This window comes from Watersipora subatra, chromosome 9, assembly GCF_963576615.1.
Source record: "Watersipora subatra chromosome 9, tzWatSuba1.1, whole genome shotgun sequence".
Lineage (NCBI taxonomy): Eukaryota > Metazoa > Bryozoa > Gymnolaemata > Cheilostomatida > Watersiporidae > Watersipora > Watersipora subatra.
The window spans coordinates 59,862,608-59,887,714 of NC_088716.1; the positions used below are offsets into that span (position 1 = coordinate 59,862,608).

Consider the following 25,107-nt stretch of genomic DNA (forward strand, 5'->3'; position numbering starts at 1 on the left):
CAGTAACAAATGGTGTTAAACAGGTTAGTGCTATTGGCTAAACTATTTTCACTTTACTTAACCACTATGCTGCAAGTTGCATTTAAAGATGTCAATGAATATCAATATCTTCAAAATATCGATCAAATAATCAACTAATATCAATATCATTTGAACATTCAAAGCAGAAATCCATATCAATCTAGGGATATTCATACATACTAGATATGCGGCTGACCCCTTTAACACCTCACATTTCAAAGCAAAGACACTCACTACCAAAATCCTTGTGGGATAAATGTTATTTCTAGATGATAGTATAATGGGACACAGTGCTGAGAACATGTAATTATTGCATGACAAATTCTCACATATGGCAACAAAGTTCAGCCTAATATCAATGTCAAGAGAAGAGAATGCCTTTACCAGCTACTCTAACTATTCTATCTCATTCCTGAGCCCAATGATCAGCGTAGATCATGAGACTCTTGTTCAAGCATCAGACCTTACATAATTAGCTAATATTGTTTCAAGGTCCTCCCAGATCGATACGAAACTTAGTAACAGAGCAGGAAAGGCAAGTAAGGATTTTGGTAAACTTCAGCACAGTCTATGGAACAAGAAACATATGTTCCTTTACATATAGATTTAAAAACTGGATTACATACAGAGACCAGGTGAAGAAACAACATGCATAGTTGGTGAGACAGCTAAGGAACTTTATGGGAATCAAGTGATCTGACAAACTCACAAATCTAAGGTGCAAATCTGACCTTAATGACTGACATCCTCATTGAGACAAACCTCAGATGGCTAGACTATGTGCATAAGATGGAGCAAGACAGACTCTCTAAACAGTTGCTATACTCACAGCTCCGTGAGGAAAAAAGTAAACAAGGATAGCCTAGACTGAGATTTAAAGATTTTGCCAAACAGAACATGCAGCAGAAGAACGTCCATCTCAGTTCCTTGCGGAAGATAGCAAACATCAGAGCATTATAGATGGCTGCCATAAAGCAGTAGTCATAACTGACTGCAAGAGAGTGAGAAACATCTAATATTTTCTTGGCCATAGCCTCATTGAGAGTTTAACTAAGGAACATTGCAGTCAGTTAGCATTCATGATGTTTCCTTATTTAGAAATGTTACACATACTGTACAACCCTTAATGAAACTGTTCTCAAATGGGTATGCTTGTTGTCACACACGAGCTTGAATTGTAGCCACATATATTATCTGGGATTCAAACTGTACTTTAATGAACTAGCGTAATCCTGGTACAGCCAGTGAGAATTCCCTGAACAGGTTGTCAGCCACTTAAAATGGCTGAAATGGAATGGCATCTTCAAGCTCCCCCAAATATTGTGAAAGGCATATGCATACCTAGAGAACCTCTGTGCAGCCGTGACGTCAGAACGACTGCTGCCAAACACTGACTTTGCTTTTGTGGCAGTTGTTTGATTACATAATAGGTATTTAGGGAAAAATCAGTTTTGCACGAAATGTCTAATTTACCATGTAGATTGATTTACAAACACAAGGTGAACCATAGACAGAGAGTAGAAGGAGCCAGGTGCTGTATACAGCCCATAAAGGAGGCGATAAAATATAACATGTGGAGAGAAAAACTCCAAAGAATAAGGGTATATTAAGAATATATATAGCTTAGTCATATTATTATTATTGATATAAAACAATGACCTATGTAAATTGAAAAAGTAGCAGCTCACAAATGTAAAAGGATAACTGCTGACAACAGTCAAACAATGAAGAAAACAAATTCTCTTGAAAATGTACCATTTGCCATGAAGTGAAACCCAATGTACAAACTCAGGGAATATGGGTTACACAATTTACAATCTTATGTAATAAACATTTTAATTAACAGAATTCTAGCTGCGCAGCCTCTACGCTATGAAGCTCGATGAATCATCCTCATTCCTGTGCTGCCAATTGCATGCGAGTGTTTGATTGGAGTAACACAACCCTGCATTCCACACACTCTTATCTTTTTTTCCACGTTTTCTTGGCACGGGCCCCACGCTGTCCTGGTTTTTGTCGCTCTTTTCTTCGTGGATCAATGGTTAACAACCCAGCTGAAAACAGCAAGCAGTGATTTCATGTAAACATCACTATACAATAACAAAAAATACTCATGATGGGACAACTCATAGAGATGCCAACAGCAAATAACTAGATTATTTATTGGAGTCATTAACCAGATATATAATAGCATAATTATACATACACACAGTTATATATACACACAAAGCTATACATACATGTGTATGTGTAACTTTGTGTGTGTGTATGTGTAACTTTGTGTGTGTTTGTGTAACTTTGCGTGTGTGTATGTGTAACTTTGTGTGTGTGTATGTGTAACTTTGCATGTGTTTGTGTAACTTTGTGTGTGTTTGTGTAACTTTGTGTGTGTGCATGCGTATGTGTGTATGTGTACACACATAACTGTGTATATATATATACACACACAGTTATATATACACACACATGTATGTATATACACACACATGTACAGTGTACATATAACTGTCTCAGATAGAAATATTTATCAGTGTCCCATGAATCACCAGACTAATGGGTAATAACGGTCAACATATCGTCATACTATCTGCTCTGCTGCTGCCTTAATCATTTAAAATTTGAAAATAAAACAATTCACTGTGAATAATTTGATAACTTAATCATGAAGGAAATAACAACTAATCAAAGTTATTCTACTAGTATTCATTCAGTATACTTTATTGGATAAACAGTTAGTTATAGCAGACATGAGTCACCTAACACTCTCACTGATAATGAGTCAGAGAGGCGTGTCACATAGGTCACCTAACACTATTACTGATGGTGAGTCATAGAGGAGTATCACATGAGTAACCTAACACTATTACTGATAGTGAGTCATTGTGGAGTGTCACATGAGTCACCTAACACTATTACAGATAGTGAGTCATAGTGGAGTGTCACATGAGTCACCTAACACCATTACTGATAGTGAGTCATAGATGAGTGTCACATGAGTCACCTAACACTATTACTGATAGTGAGTCATAGATGAGTGTCACATGAGTCACCTAACACTATTACTGATAGTGAGTCATAGAAAAGTGTTAAACCAATACGTATCATAAGGTAATGATCGATACCTTGACGCATTTGCTCTTGAACATCTGTCTCCTCGAGAGCAGCAAGAGCTCGACTGAGGGCAAGCCTGACAGCCCCTGCATTGGCATTGCCTCCAATTCCTGTAACACTGCCCTCAACATCAACTCGCCCAAGTTTGTTGACAAACACCAGGGGAGACATCAACTGTTCCCTGCAACACGAGGGTTATTACCTGACAATCTGCATGGTTCAATAATGCACAAACAAATTGTTACAATTTATATCGCTGCTTTGTGTACTTTCCTGCAAGAGATCGCGAGACATGGACCCACCTCTGACCAAGCTCAGGAAAGTCTTCCAATCCTCTGCCATTGATGTCGAACAAGCCAGTGCCCTTTTCTCTAACAGTTACCTCAGCTTTAGAGGTTTTCCTTGAGCCCTCGGCACTCGCTTGCCTATGCCCGGTGTCAGGGGCGGCAACTACATCTGGAATTAGGACTTTACGAAAGCCTGAGGCTATTGGTTTCCTATAACGCATGATGAAGTCCTTCTCAAGGACAGCCTTTGGGTGTCCCGCCAGCTTGTCCATGAGTACCACAAACTCTTCATACTGTATTTGAAAAAAACATGACAGCATAAGGCAGCAGCTGAAACAGAAAGTCAGGTGACTTAGTATCAGTATCATAAAGCGTAAACAATATAAAAGCCTCCTGGTGATTGGTCAGTTATATTCTAGTGAACACTTCTATGCTATTATAAACTGCTAGAGAAGTATTTGATTCTAAACACTTTATATGCTGTTAGCTCAGAACCAAATTAAAAGGTAAAAAGATTGCCTACACATTCGAAGAGAATGTAAGACCCCGGTGCGTGAGCTAAGATTCAAACGCACACACAAGGTGTTGAATGTTTCACACGGTTTTATCATCAAAGTTAGCATGAACGAGTGTTGCAGCCCAACTCACTCTGCATTCACCAAACGAACATTAGTATGAAACTCAACAAGCATATATTTTACTGATTGATTAGTTTATGGAAAAACAACAACCGGCGCTGCAACTATAAAACAATCCGTATTGAACGGCTTATCAAAATGACAGGAGACAAAATTTTATACGATCGAACAGATTCTCACTACAAAAACACCCGTGTAAAATTTAACAACTAAACAGAGTTGATTGAAACACTCCAGTTAGACAATGGTCAGTCACTACATTATGCTCTACTGCAATGTGGAAAGTTGGAAATTGAAACAAGTATAAACACGATTTATTTTATTCATTATACCAATTTGCTTTATTTTATTACTTAATTTGCTGAGTAATCTTATTATTAATTTTAATGAGCAAAATAATGAATTTTGTGGCAGTCTGACTGTTTGACCGGAATAAACTTTGACGTTTGTTATTTAGAAACTCGAACTTCACTAGGGGTAGATTAACCTACAAACTTGTAGGTTAATCTACCCCTAGTTTAACCTACTAAGGGTACCTTTATACCTACCTTTAAACTAACCTACCCCTTGTAGGGTAGTTTCCCCTAGTTTTCTAGGGGAAACTACCCTACAAGAGCATTGAAATGTAGAAAATTTAAGCCGAAGCAAATAACCAGAGATTGTTGGTTTATCTGGGCATAACAAAGTAGAGTGATTCAGGGCAGATCTCTACCACTGAAACGTTTGAACATGTCCGCCTTTTGCTAAGAGCTAACCATGTGGGCAATGGCAGAGTTACTAATATTGATTAACAATTCAACAAGTGAACACGGCTGAAGTTAAACTCCCCATAAGTGGTAGAAGCATTACACTCACCAAACCCCCCCCCCCATTTAGAGACAACATTACAATAAAAAGAATAATAATGAAACAACAGATCTAGAATTCTATTCAGTACAGATGAGGAGAGACAGAGACGCTGGTGAAATGCAGATGAGGAGAGAGACAGAGATGCTGGTGTAATGCAGATAAGGAGACAGAGATGCTGGTGTGATGGAGATGAGGAGAGACTGAGATGCTGGTGTAATTCAGGAAAGAGACTGAGATGCTGGTGTAATGCAAATGAGGAGAGAGACTGAGATGCTGGTGTAATGCAGATGAGGAGAGACAGAGATGCTGGTGTAATGCAAATGAGGAGAGAGACTGAGATGCTGGTGTAATGCAGATGAGGAGAGACAGAGATGCTGGTGTAATGCAGATAAGGAGACAGAGATGCTGGTGCAATGCAGATATGGAGACAGAGATGCTGGTGCAATGCAGATAAGGAGACAGAGATGCTGGTGTAATGCAGGAGAGAGACAGAGATGCTGGTTTAATGCAGATGAGAAGAGAGACAGTGATGCTAGTGTAATGCAGATGAGGAGAGACAGAGATGCTGGTGTAATGCAGATAAGGAGACAGAGATGCTGGTGCAATGCAGATAAGGAGACAGAGATGCTGGTGTAATGCAGGAGAGAGACAGAGATGCTGGTGTAATGCAGATGAGAAGAGAGACAGAGATGCTGGTGTAATGCAGATGAGGAGAGAGACAGTGATGCTAGTGTAATGCAAATAAAAAGAGAGAGAGATGCTGGTGCAATGCGGATAAGGAAACGGATGAAATAAAGGTGATACTTACATTTTCCTCTGTTACTTTTTCTACTAGCAAAGCTTCCAGCTGCTCCCGACCCAGCCACTCGGTTCCACTGAGAAAGTCAGTGCTGTAACATACGTGCATTTCATGTCTTATTTAAACATATCATCAGTAGGTGAATGTTTGGCTTCCGGAAAATAAAGGTCATGCGTCTCACAAAAGAATCTATTGACAAAGAAGAGATCCTAAACTCGGTGGTAGAGAAAGAGACACTCACCCTGATGCATAATCTTTATCTGTCACAATTCGTATAGAGAAGGAAGCTAGTTTTGTTGCTATGGCCTAAAACATGTCCACAATAGAAAATTGCTGACAAATATAGTAGCGAATGTAACAAACTATTCCCAAACATGTTCGTTAATAATGCGCATCTTATGCCTACATACTCACATGAAGTATATCATAATAATTAGGAAGTCCAGTATAGAAGAGGAAGTGGTGTGGTCGACCAGATGCATCAAATTCTGCAGCTGTAACAGACAAACTCCGCTGCTGTAGCTTACAACACGTGAACATTTTCCACTTAGGCAGATGAAAAGCAGCCTGCTCACATGATCAGTCTATAAATATTGTCCAATCATAAACTAGGCCTCCGACTGATCAGTAATAATGATTTAAGAGGAATACTAGAGTTGTCTCCCTCACATATACATTGACTACACAAAGACACGATAAATCAATGCTGAACCACTGCTACGGTGCTGATTAGCTGATATAAAGAAGGTAACACTGCTAAAACTAGCCTATCCTATTTATTTCTTTAAAATATGTTCTTTACAAAGAGATTTGTCAGTTGAGCTCGGTAAACAGGAAGCATGGTATGTTCATGGCATGTTCAAGCATTGGCATGTTGAATGGCAACAAGGGATGATAGCCAGTAGATAATATTTATATTATAGTGTTATGACTTTGCTCATAGCTATCACCAATAATGCATATTTATCTATTCTATTTGTGGCATCCATTACAGGAAATAAAAGCTTTTTGACATATAAGTTTTTATATCCTGCCTTTTACACGTAAGAGAACAATGTAGAATATCTATCCATAACTTCAGCAATTCGCACAGACTTCACCATATTACAAAAGCTTAAACATGGCATAGTAAAACTTGAGTCATTCAGGCCTGGGAACAACATAGTGCTGTATAATACAGTACTCATAGGTAACTCTCCTCGCTATACATTCTCTTGTCTCATGCATAATTATAATATATAAATGTACATGAAAAATTCGCATACAGTATATTATGGTAACACAAATTCTACAGAAGTAAGAAAGAATAGCAAGTACTTCTCCATTCAATCACACTGTGTGTCAACCTCACATCTTTACACTCAGTGTATCACAAACCTTTTCTAGGTGGGAATATTTCCTCAGGAGGCTTCATGATGGGTCGAGCCTTCTTACTGAATAGGCCAGACGGAAGGAGGTACGAAATGGCCTCCTGCAACAAAAACATAAGAAACTCTGTACCCACACCAATATCTTTGTCAGGCGATATTGTCATGCTAAGGCTGTACCAAGTTGCATTGCGATTTGCCTATCTCAGCATCTATGGTATGGTATGCTATGGCATCTATGGTGTTTGCCTTTATACTATAGTAATATAGCTGCTACTACATTAGGCTCTGACAATGAATAGCATGTTGACAGTTGTATGTCACAGAACAATATGATATGCATGTCATAAAAAATGAAAGATATAAAAGGCATAGCATCAGTTTTTAAAACAAATGTTCATCTTAGGGGACTCCACAGAGGAGGCAGTTTTTACAAATGTTATTTTCCCGAGGAGACAACGTCCCTAAAAGATATTAATCACAAAAATGCCTTACGATTTAATAAGAGGATAAGATTTTATTAAGTCTTGTAAGCTCTGGCACAAGACAGCAATATTAGACAATAATATATAAATAATAACCTATTAGTTTCCAAGTGATTCTTGTGAATAGCTTTTCATCAATTTGGAACCATGATGGATAAGCCCATTATAACTGAGGTTGGCTCTACTGACACATAGTTTTCAACTGGCCATGCTGCTTTTTAACATGAAATAAATGACTCTTTACTGTATCAGTAGTCACTAGATAGAGGTTGGATAATCCTCACTCAAACTTCAATCAATTTAAGGCTATCAAACCTGAAGGCAAAGTCATTGTTTTTAGGCAGATTTTTTAGAAAATAATCTAGTAATTGATGGATTAAGCTTGAGAATGCCACATTAATATTTATTGTCAAATGACCCTGACCTACATAGAATTGCACGGTTCCAGCATAGAACACATAGCTATGCCTAGCAAGAAAAAAGAGATTTCCCCGTATGGTATGGCCTTAAAGGTTGACTTGCAACAAAATTCAAATTACAGTTATTTGGTATCAAAAGATTCACCATGTCTTACTCTGTTGTGTTGTAGGTGCCAAATATGTGGAAATGTGATTACAAGCCCTTAAAAGCTCCAAAACGAAAAGCTGCCTTAGATTGGAATCTGTTTATTTATCTGACGTATTCATTACAGTTTGGTTATCGTCTTGTCACGTGATGTTCTCACGTGTATTGAAAGGCCAATAAAAAGCTCACTATAAAACATATCGTAGCACTAGTTTATGACAAACACTTCGGGTTTTACCGAAGTCCCCGTATTAAATATAGATGCTCGCTACTTTACAGTTTTGTTTCGGCATTATTCATATTCAATCGTCAAGTCGTACCCTAGGACACTTATGTATTCGCGGCATCTAACTTTCGCATTTTCGCGGTGTCATCCTCTCGCGAAAGTTTCATGTGCGAAACTAAACTATCATAACAAACGAGCGAAAAAGCGAAACTAAATAGCTTTGTTCATTGATACTGTAGAATGGAATTTTATAACATTTATTTTAACATTTTTAACGACCACTATAGCATCGTTAAAATATAAACCAACAAAATAATTTGACTGTCAAAATTTATTACATTATTATTTTGCAATTAATTATGATTATTTTCCTATTAAGAATGATTTATAATGATAGGAATTTGATGTCAATGCACACGCATTAGTAGCGTTATTGTTTGTTGGGGACATCAATCAATGCAGTGAGCACCGTGTGTTGAAAGAAAATAAGACACACTGACACTCACAGTAGTACACAAGCAGCGTGGCTCTGGAAAGGTTTGGATTCACCACTGACACCTCTTCAATAACTTGTAATTTTTTGAGATTTGTTTTGTTTTAAGTGATGTGACTGACGAGACATTTTTAAATTAAAATAGGCAAAACTTGAACGCAGTTAAAACGCTCAGAAAAAAGACATCTTTTTCTTTTGAGCGTTTTAACAAAGATCAATTTTGCGGATTTCATTTTAAGTTCATTCGGAGGCTTTTACACTTTCGATGGGACATGGCCAAGCGGGTGTTTGATAAAACTTAATCTTCTGCAAACCTTTATAAAAGTCGTTAACAAAAAGATTTTGCCTCTGATGATGATAATAATGATGCCTAAGAACTACTAAAAGTTGATGTTTGTCTCTATGGCTTGGAATGAAGTGATATTCTACAGCGATAAAAACCGTGTCCGTTGGGCAAATAACTTTTCAAATAAATGATGTTGAGGTCGAGTTATCTGAAGCAATTTATCATTGCGTTGGAACTGACCAAACAAATCTGTTTGAGTTAACCTTGTGTTTGAGATGAAATGTTACATTTTATTTGAGGGCGAGTTATCCGAGTTGGACTGTACTTACCATAAAAAATTCCCAAAAAGTTGGGGCGGCTCAGCCGGCCAGCCGCCCCAGTGAAAACGGGCCTGTTGATAGTCCAAGAAACAAATGGCAGCAAGCGATCAAATTGCATTATCGACCGTGCCCACACCATTCTACCTGCGGTTCACAATTACAAACTAGTGGCCAAATGAAATTTTTTTTATCGGTGAACTGAACCTGAGGAATCTAATTATGTTTGTTCCACTACATTTATTTTCACATCACTATATTTTCGCACTCATCAGAGCTGCGAAATTAAGTGGCTGCGAAATTTTACTCTGTGAGCTACTCACGAAACTAAATACTAGCGAAATATAAGTGTCCTAGGGTAATCTGATAACGTGACCCAATACTTCGCAAATAATTTTTGCAGCACTTTTCGATTATCACAGGTAACCAACAGGCTCGTCATGATTATCAGACAATGATATGTACTCCTTCGAGCTAAGGTTAAAAAGTTTAACGATTTTTTACGGTAAGTTATAAGATATCAGTTCTAAAAGTGACAGCATAACAATGACGATAAAACAGACGCGTAAGAACAATAGACATGGTTTTATTGAATGCGTGAAGTATATTTGTGAAAATATTTCGACGAATGAGGTTGCATGAAAGTGTAAACAGAAACGATCCTGTAACAACTACATCCCATTTGAGCCGTCTTGGAAAGTGAATCCAAACTACGGCAGTCTCGTGTGGCTGCGATTAACTGTACGTTTTTTTTAGATTTTAAGAGCTTGTAATCACATTCCCATATATTTTGCACCTACAACACAACAGAGTAAGACATGGTGAGTCTTATGATACCAAATAACTGTAATGTGATTTTTGTTGCAAGTCAACCTTTAAGTTAAGACATCATGTAAACCATTCTAGGACAGACGTTACACTTGATATCACACAGAAAATAGACCGCACACTTGATATCGCACAAGAAATAGGCGGTACACTTGATATTACACAGAAAATAGATGGTACACTTGATATCACACAGGAAATAGATGGTCCACTTGATATCACACAGGAAATAAACGGTATACTTGATATTACACAGGAAATAGATGGTACACTTGATATCACACAGGAAATAGACGGTACATTTGATAGCATACAGGAAATAGACTGTACACTTGATATCACACAGGAAATACACGGTACACTTGATATTACACAGGAAATAGATGGTACACTTGATATCTCACAGGAAATAGACGGTATACTTGATATCACACAGGAAATAGACGGTACACTTGATATGACACAGGAAATAGATGGTACACTTGATATCACACAGGAAATAGACGGTACACTTGATATCACACAGGAAATAGACGGTACACTTGATATCACACAGGAAATAGACGGTACACTTGATATCACACAGGAAATAGACGGTACACTTGATATCACACAGGAAATAGACGGTACACTTGATATCTCACAGGAAATACACGGTACACTTGAAATCACACAGGAAATAGACGGTACACTTGATATCACACAGGAAATAGACGGTACACTTGATATCACACAGGAAATAGACGGTACACTTAATATCACACAGGAAATAGATGGTACACTTAATATCACACAGGAAATAGACGGTACACTTAATATCACACAGGAAATAGACGGTACACTTGATATCACACAGGAAATAGACGGTACACTTGATATCACACAGGAAATAGACGGTACACTTGATATCACACAGGAAATAAACGGTACACTTGATATCACACAGGAAATAGACGGTACACTTGATATCACATAGGAAATAGACGGTACACTTGATATCACACAGGAAATAGACGGTATACTTGATATCACACAGGAAATAGACGGTACACTTGATATCACACAGGAAATAGACGGTATACTTGACATCACACAAGAAATAGATGGTATACTTGATATCACACAGGAAATAGATGGTACACTTGATATCACACAGGAAATAGATGGTACACTTGATATCACACAGGAAATAGACGGTACACTTGATATTACACAGGAAATAGACGGTACACTTGATATCACACAGGAAATAGATGGTACACTTGATATCACACAGGAAATAGATGGTACACTTGATATTACACAGGAAATAGATGGTATACTTGATATCACATAGAGAATTTGATAACAATATAGGATGACAGTGACTAAATTGAGTTAAAGCAAATAACACAATAGAAAAAGCATAACATGTTCTCTTTGAACTCGTCAAACTCTTGTGAGAAAATAAACTCAAAATGTACATACATATTTTTCTGCAAGACTAGTTTGTGACATTTTGAATCTCATAAAAATACCTATACAGAGCTTATGTAAGATCAAATATAACTCATACAGGGCTTATGCAAGATCAAAGATAATTCAACAGGGCTTATGCAAGATCAAAGATAACTTATACAGGGCTCATGCAAGATCAAAGATAATTTATACAGGGCTCATGCAAGATCAAAGATAATTTATACAGGGCTCATGCAAGATCAAAGATAATTTATACAGGGCTCATGCAAGATCAAAGATGATTCATACAGGGCTCATGCAAGATCAAAGATAACTTATACAGGGCTTATGCAAGATCAAAGATAACTCATGCAAGATCACAGCAATAGCTTGCCTACATTTCCAGGCAAGAACTTCATTCGTTAAATATTTAAATGGAGGTCAAAGATATCAGAGCTAATCGCTTATTGTGGGTAGTGAAATGAGCGTATAGTTAAGATAACTCCTCGGGTTCTGTTTTTTATTAAAGATACAGATTGGCTAACACTCAACAGACAGTCTAGAGCTGAACACACAAATATGGCGCATCACCTACAATATCAAATACCTACAGTAGCAGATCATATCAGATGTATTGCTATATGAGCTCACATCAATGTGTTCCTGGGTAAAGGTTTCAGGGTCCGCACCCATCATGTTAGCGAGGTATCGTCTTCCCATCTCAAACTCCTCCTTATGTTCAGCCAACATGTTCTCTGACAAACAAAAGCAACCATTTATAAATAACACGCTTCGATGAAGCAGCCCAAGTTTGTAAGTTTTGTGGCTTGTTATGAAATCTTGATAAAATATCTCCGGTGTCAGATCACTAATAGTTGAAAAGAAATAACTAGCTAAAATGTAATGGCCAGTTAAGAAAACCAGATGAATCGTTACTCCCATAGTGCCCATATGACATATATGTAACTCAGATGAGTAGTTAACTCCACAGCACCCCATGTGACATATATGTAACAGCAGTTTTGTAGAGTTGCCCTACCATCAATATGCATTTACGCGTAAAACTCCTAGTTTAATACTAAAGTTGATTGGTTTACAACAAGTCATGTGACAGAGGAGCCATTTTTATTTAGTTTTCTCCAGATTTTATGTAACGTGTTAAATGTACTGGAGCTATCAAGCTGAAAGCATCATAACGTGTCATGTCAATATGTCACATAATAAAAACTAGTAATATAAACAAATAATATACAGTAATAATATAAAACAGCAATTTTTGTTTCTATATCATAAAATATGGGTGCAAATGAATGTGCAGCATTAAATATCCTACCATTATCCTACCTAATATTCATTATCTGGGTACTGCAAGATTAAAACTAATCTATAAATAAAGACAAAAACAAAAGTATGCACTAGTAAATATAGTTTTAACAACTGCATCAACTTGATTACATAAACTGTTTTGTCAATATTTCATATTACCAACATTCTACGAATGTTGATAAAATATATAATGGTGAAGTTGCAAACACATTACCTTGAAATGCATGCTTTAAACCTTAGATGAGGCGATAACTTTGGAAGCAGTCACCATTTAACTTCTATACTATGATTGGGCAAGCGTCTGTCCCAACTATCATATAACCAATGTTAGTTGGGACATCAGGTGCTTACCATAACAGTATCGCCTGGGTTAGGACCAAGTTATAAAGCAAAATTCAAGTTGAATAAAAATAACTGTACTGCAGGAAAAACAAAATACAAATGAAAATAATTCAGACATCGTTTGGGAATGATCGAACTATTTTTAAAGTCAGAATTTTTATCACTCCAACAAAATAAAACAAAGATTAAAAATAGCCAGAAACTAACAGTGATATTACCATGGGCTCGAGCTTTTTCCAGATAGTCCTGCATAGCTTTGCTTATCCGCAATACTCTGTGGTGGGTTGTGTCTTCTGTGGCGGGTAGCTTTTGATTTGAAGTTGTACAGGTACGAGTGTTTAGATGTTGCAAACATTTTGCATGAGAAAATGGCTAAAATATTACAACATGCTGGTTGATTGGATGAACGATGTGCATACACATTCTATGTAGATGTTTGGTTCCACCATGTATAGCTACAATTGTTGCAAGATTTGCTTTAGATCAAGATTCAACTTTGAGCTCTTAAAACAAAACAGAATACAACTTAGTATGGCAGACGATTTTAATCTATAAAAGAATGTCACTCAAAATTGAGCAATGCTAAGATAGTAAAACTAAACAAACTAACAACTTCAAAACAGTAGTCTTTGGCATTATGAGATTCGTATGAAGCTTCCAAAAAAATGGCAACTAAAAAATTTTGAAATTTCATGAAACGCTGACTGCAGGATGAGTTTCTCAAGAGAGGGGTTAACACCATTGATTTCTTATCTCATGTTTCCTATGGACACTACTGTTGATAGACGCTACTGCTGCTAGACACTACTGCTGCTAGACACTACTACTAGACACTACCACTACTAGATACTACTACTAGTAAACACTATTGCAACTAGATACTATTAGTACTAGACACTACTGCCATTAGACACTACTGCTACTAGGCACTACTGCTACTTGACACTACTGCTACTAGACACTGCTGTTACTAGACACATGCTACTACACGCTTCCGCTACTAACCGCTACTGCTACTAAACACTGCTACTACTAAACACTGCTGCTACTAGACACTGCTGTTACTAGACACTGCTGTTACTAGACACATGCTACTACACGCTACTGCTACTAGACGATACTGCTACTAGACAATACTGCTACTAGACATTCCTGCAAAATTGGCATTAAAAAGGCAAAAATATGTTTGTATCATATTGTTGTTTTTACAGTAAAACAAGAGTACTTGTCAAAGTAGCACAGAACTGTCTAACATAACCAACCTCTAAATATGGAGAAATTAATTTTCTAGAATGGTGCGCTGCAGTGAGCGCTCTCCTGATGGAGGCCGCCATCTTTGATACACTTTGGTTCAGGAGGTACAAATATTTCCTCTCGCTTTAAAAAGCGTTCTGTTGCGCTGCAACGACACTTGAGCTCTCATACCCTCTACAATACAAATTGTTATGTTTTGTACCGGATACTAATAAGGCTAAGAGAAAGTGCTAGAAACCTACGCTACGCGTTGTTTTTTCTTAGCGATAGTTAGCAATAAAATATCCTCTTGCTTTAGGACAACAACCATCATAAAACGGACACGGTTTATTCAGGTGTAGTCATTAAAATTTATCGACATGATAGGTATTGGCATTTTTCAGAATCAATCGAGTGGTTTGATGGCTTTGTTTTTATGTGTTGTAAAGCTGGGCCAGACATGCTTCGTAAAGAAGGTCTACAAATAAATGTGAAATTAACTTCTAAATGCATAGCTAAAATATACAATTATTTTTTTGAAATTGGATAATTGCCAAAAGCATAGAAATCAGCAAATGTTACTCTGCACAAAAAAGGGCAGAATGGAAATACCAAATAACTATAGACCCGTTTCACTAATAAGCATCCCATGCAAAATTCTAGAACATGTGGTTTTGAGAACACTTGATTTTAAACTAGACTCTATATTCCATAACCGCCAGCATGGATTTAGGAGAGGACTTTCTTGCAAAACCCAGCTTTGTGGAACTCTACATGACTTATTATACTCAGCTGAAGCATCAAACAACATACATGCGGTTGTACTTGATTTCACAAAAGCATTTGACAAGGTACCTCATGAGCTTCTAATGCAAAAACTTTCTACTATACAAGGTATTGACAGTTACTTATTAACATGGATGCATGACTTCTTGTCTGAGCGAAATCAATGTGTGGTGCTCAATGGAGTTAAATCTACTGTTCTGCCTGTGACCTCAGTAATACCATAAGAATCTGTATTAAGGCCTACTCTCTTCTTAGTGTACATCAATGACCTCTCAGATTGTATAAACTGCTCAGTAAGTCTGTTTGCAAATGACACTCTGAGTTACCAAGTGGTCAACAACACAACTGATGAAAATAGTTTTCAAAAAAGCATTGATTCACTGCAACAATGGGCAGATAAATGTATAATGAATTTCAATGCAACTAAGTGTCACATTATCGGCTTTAACAACAGTAGAGTAATATCAAAATACGCTCTTGGTGATGAAGTTCTAGACTGTGTAGAATATACACTCTATCTTGGTGTCCAGTTACAATCTAACCTAAGATTTAACAAGCATACATGTATTTCTGAAAAAAAACAGTAGTTGCAAAGCAACAACTAGGCATGATAAAAAGAGCCTTATACTGGGCTCCACAATCTGCTCGATTGCTGGCATACAAGTCACTTTGTCGTCCACATCTTGAATATGCTGCAGCAATATGGGGTCAGTTTCTAAAAAACACATAGCATGTGTAGAAGCTGTTCAGAATCAAGCTGTATGTTTTATAAGCCACATTAAAGGATGAGAAAGTGTTAGTGAAGCGAAATAAAAGCTCGGTCTTGGGCTATTACAAAAGAGACGTCGTGACATCAGACTACAACTTTTAATGAGGATACTTAGTGAAGAGGATAAGCATTCAGCACTGAACAGTTCATACGACCAACTTATTAACCAATCCAAGCCTCACATTCAAACTTGAGCAAACGGTAAAGGACTATCATCATCCGTACATGCCACTAAAAGTGAATACTTTAACAGTTTTTTACCTAGAACCATAAGAGACATTAAAGGTCTTACTTATAACCACTCAACTAAAGCACCATAAACTCATGTAGCAAGTTAAGCTTGCACTACTGACTAACATTAAACTCAATTACTCGAAAGCTGAAAACTACTGCAAAAAAATTAAATCATGAGGCACACCACTTCCACATTAAGTGGTCTAGTGTGAAGGCAAATACGAGGTAATTGGAGGTAGTTATAGTTTTTGTGCGCATTTATTCTTGCGCTGTTGTTCTAAAACATAAAAAAAACAATCATTTGATTGCTGAAATTTTGATGCGCCTGATATCATGACGAATAGGTTTAGCATAATATTACAATAGATTCACTGTTTGTAGTGGTATTCCTTTTTTTAAAGTCACCACTAAGCTTGATAAGCTAAATAATGTCTGAGCGTTTGAGTCTCATTATGAGTTCCTCTCTTCTTATATTTTCTTGCACAGAAATGGCTAGTTTTAATTTTTGCGTAATGAGCAGGCATTACCATGTCTTTCATCTTAATGCAAAATATAGCACAACATGAATTGCACACTCTATAGGTGGACGTTTTTCAAGCAAAAAATTTGTGAAAACTCTGATCACATTAATTATCTAAGCTAAAATATTTCTAGTTTACTTCAAATTTAATTTTATGCTATCCAGTGCAGGACTTTGTAATGGGCAGACTTTGGGGTTTATTCATTGTAATCTTTTGAAATGTCACTTCTAACAAAACTGTTTATCACCTTGCAAGTGCCTTTCATCAAGTGTAGTTTTTAGTTTATAAATGATGCGTAGCTGTTAGATATGATTCAAATGATTTTACTGTTAATTTTTTCTAACTATTTTGTGTGTGACATAAATAGAAATTTCTTGAAATAGTATGTCTGATGAAGGTCATTATGATTGTGCGATGGTCATATAAATATACAATTGCAAAGTGTTGTGTGACAAAACTTTATGGAGTGTTATTTGCTATATAATCTGGAAATTTCAAGCAACTAAAAGAGTGCTGTCTGTTTGATAGTTCAACAAAGTAAAAAATTTTTATCACGTTTGGCCATCCTATATTGTAGGATGCGTAGGTCATGATATAGATCATGCAAGTCTACTCATGGAGCAATCTAATAAAAAATGATAACAATGAAATGAGTAATTTACAATTTATTCATTAGACCACCAAGTTATATTGAAGCCATCATGCATCAGAATCAATACTAACCTATTTATAAGAAAAGGCAACTCCAAAGTATGCTACACAAAATAATGTAATTTTGATTACACCATATCTCACAGGTTCAGTAACATTGCTAAGATGTTTTTTTGAAACTCTTTGTGGTTGGAGGCTCAGGAATATTCTCTAAAAATCAAATCACCGGAATTGATGTAAAGCAGAGTTTATTGAAATAGGAATAATCTCTATCAAGACTTCATGTGATTCATTCAAGAAGTAAATGTATGTAGGGAAAAGATGGTTAAGATACATGTGAAAAAGGGAGACGAGAGCCAGTTTCTAATGGATACGACCGTCAGTCGGCCCGTAGATGATCTTCTTGCCGAAGTCGCCTTCACATACAATGGCAGGCTCAAGGTCATGAGACTATGTGCAGGTATTTAAAGTGATGCCTTTTTTATGTCAGCTTTGTTTATAGACCTTTTTCATATCATTCTGGATAGAAAAGTTTAAAACAATTCATCGATTAATTTTAGTTTATTACCCGTGAGAGAAAATTAGCTGGGGCTTTTTTGAGCGAGGTCTGCCGACTTGGTACTGATGTAGCGCGGGAGCACTTGTGGTTGGATGCCCTTCCTAACGCTACCAATGATCCTTTTGTGACTCAAACCATCGACCTACTGATCAAACGTCGACACTCTAACCACCGAACCACAGTTGCTAGTAGAATGTTTTAAAAGACATTTGTCTTCATTGTAGAGATAGAAATGCTGGCTGACCATGGAATTACCCTGCCGCCTAACATGCAAGGTCTCAATGATGAACAAATAGAGGATCTAAAGCTACATGATGAGTGGGCTGACAAGTGCAAGCCTAGTGGGGGCCCTGTTTTTAGTGCAGACAAAATTGGGCGGCGCAATGGACAAGGTGAATATTTCCTGTTAAGGTTATTAAAGTATTAGTAGGAGGTCTGCATCGTTTATAGCTGTATTAGTGTTCTTAGTAACAAGACCAACTCAAGCTAACGCTGTTGTCACTTGAGAATGCGTCATCGTTGCAAGAATCACATGGAGAGCTTTCCAGTGATTGCATAGCTTTGCGAATCATACGCTTGTCTTCACATGTTTATTCATTTTCATCAGGCTATAATTTTAGTTTAATTTTTTATTTTGATGTTAGTAGTAGTGTATTAAATCTACTCTGAATGGGTGATTTTATGGACAGTGAAGGTAATATTGACAGCCGGTGAGACTTCACCTAGTTTTACCAGAACATGCATCTATGTTATATGGTTTGTTACAGCGATACTTTATAATATTAATGCACATATGACTGCATGAAAGGCAACATGGAAAAATAGCTCCTAAAAACCCGCCACAATTTATATAATATACTAATATTTGAAAAAGTTTAAAAAGAATGTATTATTATTCAGCTTTAATATGGCTAGTCTGAAGACATTGTTTGAGCTAGAAGATTAAAAAGGAGACAACTTCAAATCTGTAATCAGACAATAAGCAAACACCATTATTTTTTTACCGTCAGGCTAGTTAAAACAAGCCGATTTCAATCGAATTTTGTTTAAGCTTTATCACAATGCGCTTGCTATTGGTTAGTTGCTATAAAAAACTTGCTTTAAAAAGAGTTTGCTAAGCAGCTGGTATTTTTAGATATGCATTTTTTAAACCTAGTAAGCATCAATGTAGCTGAGAATTTTTATAACGGCGCTAGCTAGCTGCTAGCTATGTAGATATGGCATCAATCAAAACAGGAAACTATCTCTCCACATTAGCTCCCTATCATGCATCGCTGTTTTATTGCTTAAACCTTGAGCTAAATAAAAAATGGGTATCTTATTGTTGCATCAATGCTATAACTTACCGTTGAGCATTTAAATTCTTTAGATATTATTGTACCTGATTGTTACGAGCGTGCTCTGCATAGACTCACCACAAGCACTTGTCACTGCTAGTCATGAGTTCTTCTTTTTCACCTCCTGGCACACTTCCAAGGTTATCCTGGATAGATAATAATCAGGTACATATTGGCTGGAGGGGTATCATGCATTAGACCAGTCTCTCACGCGTTGCCTCCCGCCATGTTGACAAAGTCTTCCCACCTCAATACCCTCAACTAAGTGAATTCAACTGATGTTCTTTGCAGCCCCAAACAGTCAGATGAAAGAAGTGCTACAGAAGACAGTGAAGGAAGCAAAAGATATGATATCAAAGAAACAGGTTGCATCCGATATCTGCGTCACCCCGAAGGTAGTGTCACAAGCAATAGACATATTGAGGGGAGCTGTCACGATAGTTTATCCCATGGGACTCCCTCCTCACGACCCTATACAGGCTGAATTTGACAATGAGGAGGACCTTTCAGGAACTCAGGCAAGGCATAGTTGCAATTGCTAACTCCTAGTATCCACCCGACCTACATATTTATCACTTACTGCGCTGCTTATTGCCATCTGCTTAAGCTTATTGCCATCTATCAGTCATATACTCTCATGTCTTCAGGCTGCCCTGGACGTGATTGAAGAGAAGGAGCTCTCCATGTGGTGGGCGCAGAAAGAGTTTGTGCGAGGAAAGAAACTTGAGGATTATCTTGGCAAAAATGAAAAGACTAAAATCATCTCAAAAATACAAAAGGTCTGTACATTTCATAATTATATATTAGACTGAGTTCTGCATTATCAGTATCTTGCGGTCTTTTTGGAGTTGTAACACCACGTTGTCCTGTTGCACATAATTATATGTCTAACAGGCTACTGGTAGGGCAGGACTCGGAAGTCACACAATATTCAGCGTTAGCTGTAGCAGGTCTAGTACATCTATATATACATATTTCTCAAAGTTTGTCATCTGTCCCTCGGTATGTCCAGCTATAGCTATCGATTAATCCCTTGGAATAAAGAAGCTGTATCGCAGAATATTTGATCTCGGACCCTTCGGTTCACCAGTCTAATGCTTTATCAATTCAGCCACATGAGCTTGATGGATTCATTAGGTGATATATGTCGCTACATGGGAGCAAATACGCTACCGCTTTCCGTCACAATGCAAAGTGATGTCATAACGTCATGAGAAGTGTATTATTAGTAAGCTTACTCAAATTTTTCATAGGCATTGTGCCCGGCTAATAGCAAGTGGCAGGCAACTCTCATTACCTCATTGTTTATAAGCTGATTTTTAATACTCGGGCTATGCCGGGCTTCCCAGCTAGTCAGTTCCTAAGATGACCAAAGTTCTTCTTAACAATGTTAATTTTATGTCCGAGTTTTTTGCGAGCTCAGTCTGTGTATGTCCTTTTGGAGTCCCACCATTTTTCTAATCCTTCCAATGTTTGATAGAATTCACTGTGCCAGGTTGCCTGTTTCTATACCCAACCAGTGCAAATGGTGCTAACAGCCTCCGCTAATCATGGCCTGCTAGGTTAGTTATATGTTGTAGTAGATGAGACAACTATGCTGTAAATGTTTGTGATTTTTAATAAAGGTTTTGTCTCTAAACTTGCGGTCTTGACAAAAGTCACAAGCTTGCATGCAGGCTGACTGACAAATAGTCTTCAAGCAGTAGACAGCCACAAATACACGTGATGGGGGTGGTAATACTTTGTTATGTTTTGGATACAGCTCCCTGGCTAAGCAGCAAACATATGTGAACTGTGTTACAAACATTTAATATATTTAGTTTACCGTACTGTTTGTGGAAACAGCTGGATTATACATTCAAATTAGGTTAATAGTGTGCGTAAGCGCTTTTTATGACATAGTAAAATATCTAAAAGAATTATTTTATATGATTTTTGAGTTTACTCAGTAGAAAAAGTTAAAAGTCCCAGTTGCTTTTGTTGCTAAGAATGCTTGCTGGGTTTCACCCTTACTTGCGTTACGTTACAGAGAGGTGGTGGGGCGCCATCTAGAGAGCCTGTGGTCTCAGAAGAGGAACAGAAGAAGATGATGGCTTACTACTACAAAAAACAGGAAGAAATGAAGGTGAGTGCATTACAATAAACTGCTATCTAATGCAATGATAGTTAATGCATTACAACACTGTCATCTAATGTAACGTTAATTACTGCATTACAATACACTGTCATCTAATGTAACGGTGATTACTGCATTACAATACACAACAATCTAATACAATGGTAGTTAGTGCAGTACAATACGCTGTCATCTAATACAATGGTAGTTAGTGCAGTACAATACACTGTCATCTAATACAATGGTAGTTAGTGCATTGCAATACACTGTCATTTAATACAATGGTAGTTAGTGCATTGCAATACACTGTCATCTAATACAATGGTAGTTAGTCCATTGCAATACACTGTCATTTAATACAATGGTAGTTAGTGCATTGCAATACACTGTCATCTAATACAATGTTAGTTTGTGCATTACAATACACTACCATTTAATACAATGATGGTTAGTGCATTACAATACACTGTCATATAATACAATGGTAGTTAGTCCATTGCAATACACTGTCATCTAATACAATGTTAGTTTGTGCATTACAATACACTACTATTTAATACAATGATGGTTAGTGCATTACAATACACTGTCATATAATGCAATGGTAGTTAGTGCATTAGAATGCACTGTCATTTAATACAGTATTAATTAGTGCATTGCATTACACAGCCACCTAGTGCATTGCTAGTTATTGCATTACAATACACTGCCATCTAATACAAAGATAGTTAGTGCATTACAATACACTGCTCACCATTCTTACTGCTAGTATCAATATGTTGCTAGGCACATTGCTAGACACGTAAGATGTTGCTGCATGTTGTTTACTGTTATTAAAATTTGGAAGCACCTCCTTCGATTGTCACAAACTCATCTTCTCTAGCTCTAAACAGCTGGCTCTACTTCATGCTAATCGGAGCAGACTTTTAGAAGACCTTGAAAAGCAGTTTCAAAAGAGTAGATATTGCAAACCCTTTCGATGAAAAGAATTGCAAAACTGGCTAATTATACTTCTGATGACAGCGTGTCTCGTAGCCATTAAAATTGTAAAAACAATTCATCTTTGAGTAACATCCCTACATGAGCACATACTGCTAATAGCATTTGCCCTGCAACTGAATTTTTAGATGTCCGTCTGTCTGACACCTTTCAAAATAACGGTAGCCTGTAAAGCTATAAATTTGTACGTAGCCGATCTTTCCCGTGTTCAAGAAGTTCCTACACGCTATTTACCACTCATAGATTAAGCGATGCAGGACTGGGCTTAGCACCCTATGTAAATCAGTGTCATTGAGTGCCGTCTCTAGTTTCATTTACCAAGAGTTGTCTTTCCTTGTAGAAGCTGGACAAGGATGCCGAAGATGCATACCTTGATAGTGAGTGGGCTGATTCTGGAAATTTGAAAAGACAGTTTCAGGGTCTGACCAACATCAAAATGGGACCTCGATGATATCTGATTATGTCTTGGAATGATACATCTACATCTCTGATTGAGCACTTTGCTCAGCGGAAATCATCACTAACTGGTTTACGCGAACTTAACACTGTTCTGTGTACCATGGTAGCCAATTTGGGTTGGTCATCTTTTATCTACAGGAAATAGTTTGTCAGCCGCTTTCTGTCTTCAGCTGAGTATCACGGTCTGTACTCCAACCAGTAGGAAAAAGTGCAGTGTCCGTAACACTGTATTTTATCCTATTTGTTATAAAACTAAAAAAACACCTATTCAATAATGCTGTGGGTGTCACAGCAGCGAAATAGTTCCAATTCTACAAAAAATGTATAGCTATTTAGGTATTCTATTGTTATTGGTTGAGCTGCCATATCTTTCTGCCTGCCGTCCAATCACATTTTAATAAAATGAAACATTTAAATTTGAATATGTAATTGCTCAGGATTCACTATTAGCCCTCATCTAGCTTTTCTTTTAGCCAATTTAATGTTTATTAGCTGAAATTCTCCTCAAATGTCTCCTCTCAAATGTGTATCTATATAATTATTATTATCACTAATTACCTTCATCATTACTATTGTTATAAACAATACAAACTCTACAATTATTCCGATATGCATCATTAATTTACATCATCAGACTCCTTGAGTCAACCTCAGATAAACTCAACCTGTCTCTTTGTGGCTACGCCTGCTACTATCCATTGTTCCTTTCTTTATTTCTATTGGTTGGCCAAAAGAAGGCCTGACTCGTGCCCGTCTCAAAGATCTGCATATCAGCTACTGACTTTCTGGTTCGTTGTAGATGATCACTTGTGGATTCAATTTTCTTCATAACTTCCTATCAGATGTCACTGTAATGCACATTATATAATCCTTTACTAAAACCTGCATGCTGTTATCCCTTTTCGAATATACATACTGGGAACCATATTCTACATATATCAGTTAGCAATTATTGGTTTGCTCCAGAGCAGGTGCAAAGTAGAAGTTCTATGAATTCTTTAAGAATTCCAGCAACACCAAGCTCTAAATTGGATGATGCACATCAGTATGTGGCGGGTATATTAGGGTTTCAATATATATACAGTATATACTAGCTGTACCACCCAACGTTGCCCGTGTAATAAAAAAGCTTAGACAGAAAATTTATTTGTGTTTAATATAAAACAACATTTACCATTCTAACCTTCAAACCACATATCATGAAAGAGAAGTGTTTTGTGTAGTTGAAATAAATTAAGAGAAAAATGAAAACAACTGTAAAGGTTTTAAAACTTTGTCAAACAACTGTAACTTTCAAGCTATTAGTCTGGCACATTGTCAATATGAAAATTGCAGTAAGCTGCTAGGCTTCTAATGAGGGTACTCCATGACATTGCATCTGCATTATTGTCCAGCTGCAGTTATTCTAATAATAGCTATAGCCGGAATGCAGACAGACATACGACGCACGGACATACTTTAAGAAAGATGTATATAGATACGTATATACTTTTATTGGGCAGTCTGTCATCATTTTTATCGGAAAAATGTTTTGTGTATGGTGCCACCAAAAAAAATATATAGCTTCAGAGTCCAAAGAGACTATCCTTTTAAAGCGAGTTCAATGTTTGCTTATCACGAGGGTAATTTTTAAATTAATTTATGCTTGACTGCAGAGCTAGTAAGAAAAGTGTGTTCATTCTGAGTTCTCTCAGTCCTGCCGGGGAGTCTATTTATGTTTGACAGCATTGCACCCTAATCCATTGACTTCTATAGAATGATGACTGTTTTGGCTGAAGTCAGCCACTCACCAAAACAAGTCTCAATCTAGCGATGCTGTAATCTATCTTATTGAGGCTGACCTCGACTCGTTTAGTCATGCTTGCGCTTAACCGCATTCAAGTTTCAGATAAAAAAAGAGTATTAGGGGTGGAATCTATTAGTTGGGTCATGACAGTTTAATGATTTACCAAGGTGTGATTCATAGTGGCAACCAGAAGGCATGTGACAGGTACAAGTATTTTTTACCATCAACCAGCCGATGAAACCAACATTTTATAAATACTGAAAGTTAGCTTACGTAAACAT

The 25,107-nt window shown here is 37.1% G+C and overlaps 2 protein-coding genes across 2 annotated transcripts; one reads left to right on the top strand and one right to left on the bottom strand.

Annotated features, from left to right (window-relative positions):
* Nucleotides 1–1,608: 1,608 nt before the first annotated feature.
* LOC137403973 (small ribosomal subunit protein uS9m-like) lies at nt 1,609–14,744 on the bottom strand. The gene is made up of 10 exons (XM_068090119.1): nt 14,639–14,744; nt 13,595–13,748; nt 12,360–12,463; nt 7,083–7,176; nt 6,120–6,199; nt 5,947–6,011; nt 5,715–5,796; nt 3,435–3,712; nt 3,144–3,313; nt 1,609–2,075 (listed from the first exon to the last, which is right to left on the bottom strand). Exons 1-10 carry the CDS (start codon nt 14,708–14,710, stop codon nt 1,984–1,986), a joined length of 1,191 nt encoding a protein of 396 aa, XP_067946220.1. The 5' UTR covers nt 14,711–14,744; the 3' UTR covers nt 1,609–1,983.
* A 134-nt stretch (nt 14,745–14,878) lies between these two features.
* On the top strand, nt 14,879–23,856 carry LOC137403790 (cilia- and flagella-associated protein 298-like). The gene is made up of 7 exons (XM_068089834.1): nt 14,879–14,965; nt 17,885–18,030; nt 18,354–18,521; nt 19,758–19,984; nt 20,114–20,245; nt 21,496–21,591; nt 22,922–23,856. The coding sequence occupies exons 2-7, from the start codon at nt 17,892–17,894 to the stop codon at nt 23,030–23,032; spliced, it is 873 nt and encodes a 290-aa protein (XP_067945935.1). The 5' UTR covers nt 14,879–14,965; nt 17,885–17,891; the 3' UTR covers nt 23,033–23,856.
* Nucleotides 23,857–25,107: the final 1,251 nt, after the last annotated feature.

Excerpts from the sequence above, each read along its gene's own strand:
- LOC137403790 (XM_068089834.1), top strand. The coding sequence starts at position 17,892 with ATGGTTAAGATACATGTGAAAAAGGGAGACGAGAGCCAGTTTCTAATG. Across the intron at positions 18,522-19,757 it reads TGGGCGGCGCAATGGACAAG|CCCCAAACAGTCAGATGAAA; the intron begins GTGAATATTTCC and ends TGTTCTTTGCAG. Across the intron at positions 19,985-20,113 it reads AGGACCTTTCAGGAACTCAG|GCTGCCCTGGACGTGATTGA; the intron begins GCAAGGCATAGT and ends TCATGTCTTCAG.
- LOC137403973 (XM_068090119.1), bottom strand. The coding sequence starts at position 14,710 with ATGGCGGCCTCCATCAGGAGAGCGCTCACTGCAGCGCACCATTCTAGA. Across the intron at positions 6,012-6,119 it reads ATTATTATGATATACTTCAT|GCCATAGCAACAAAACTAGC; the intron begins GTGAGTATGTAG and ends GACATGTTTTAG. Across the intron at positions 5,797-5,946 it reads GATAAAGATTATGCATCAGG|CACTGACTTTCTCAGTGGAA; the intron begins GTGAGTGTCTCT and ends CGTATGTTACAG.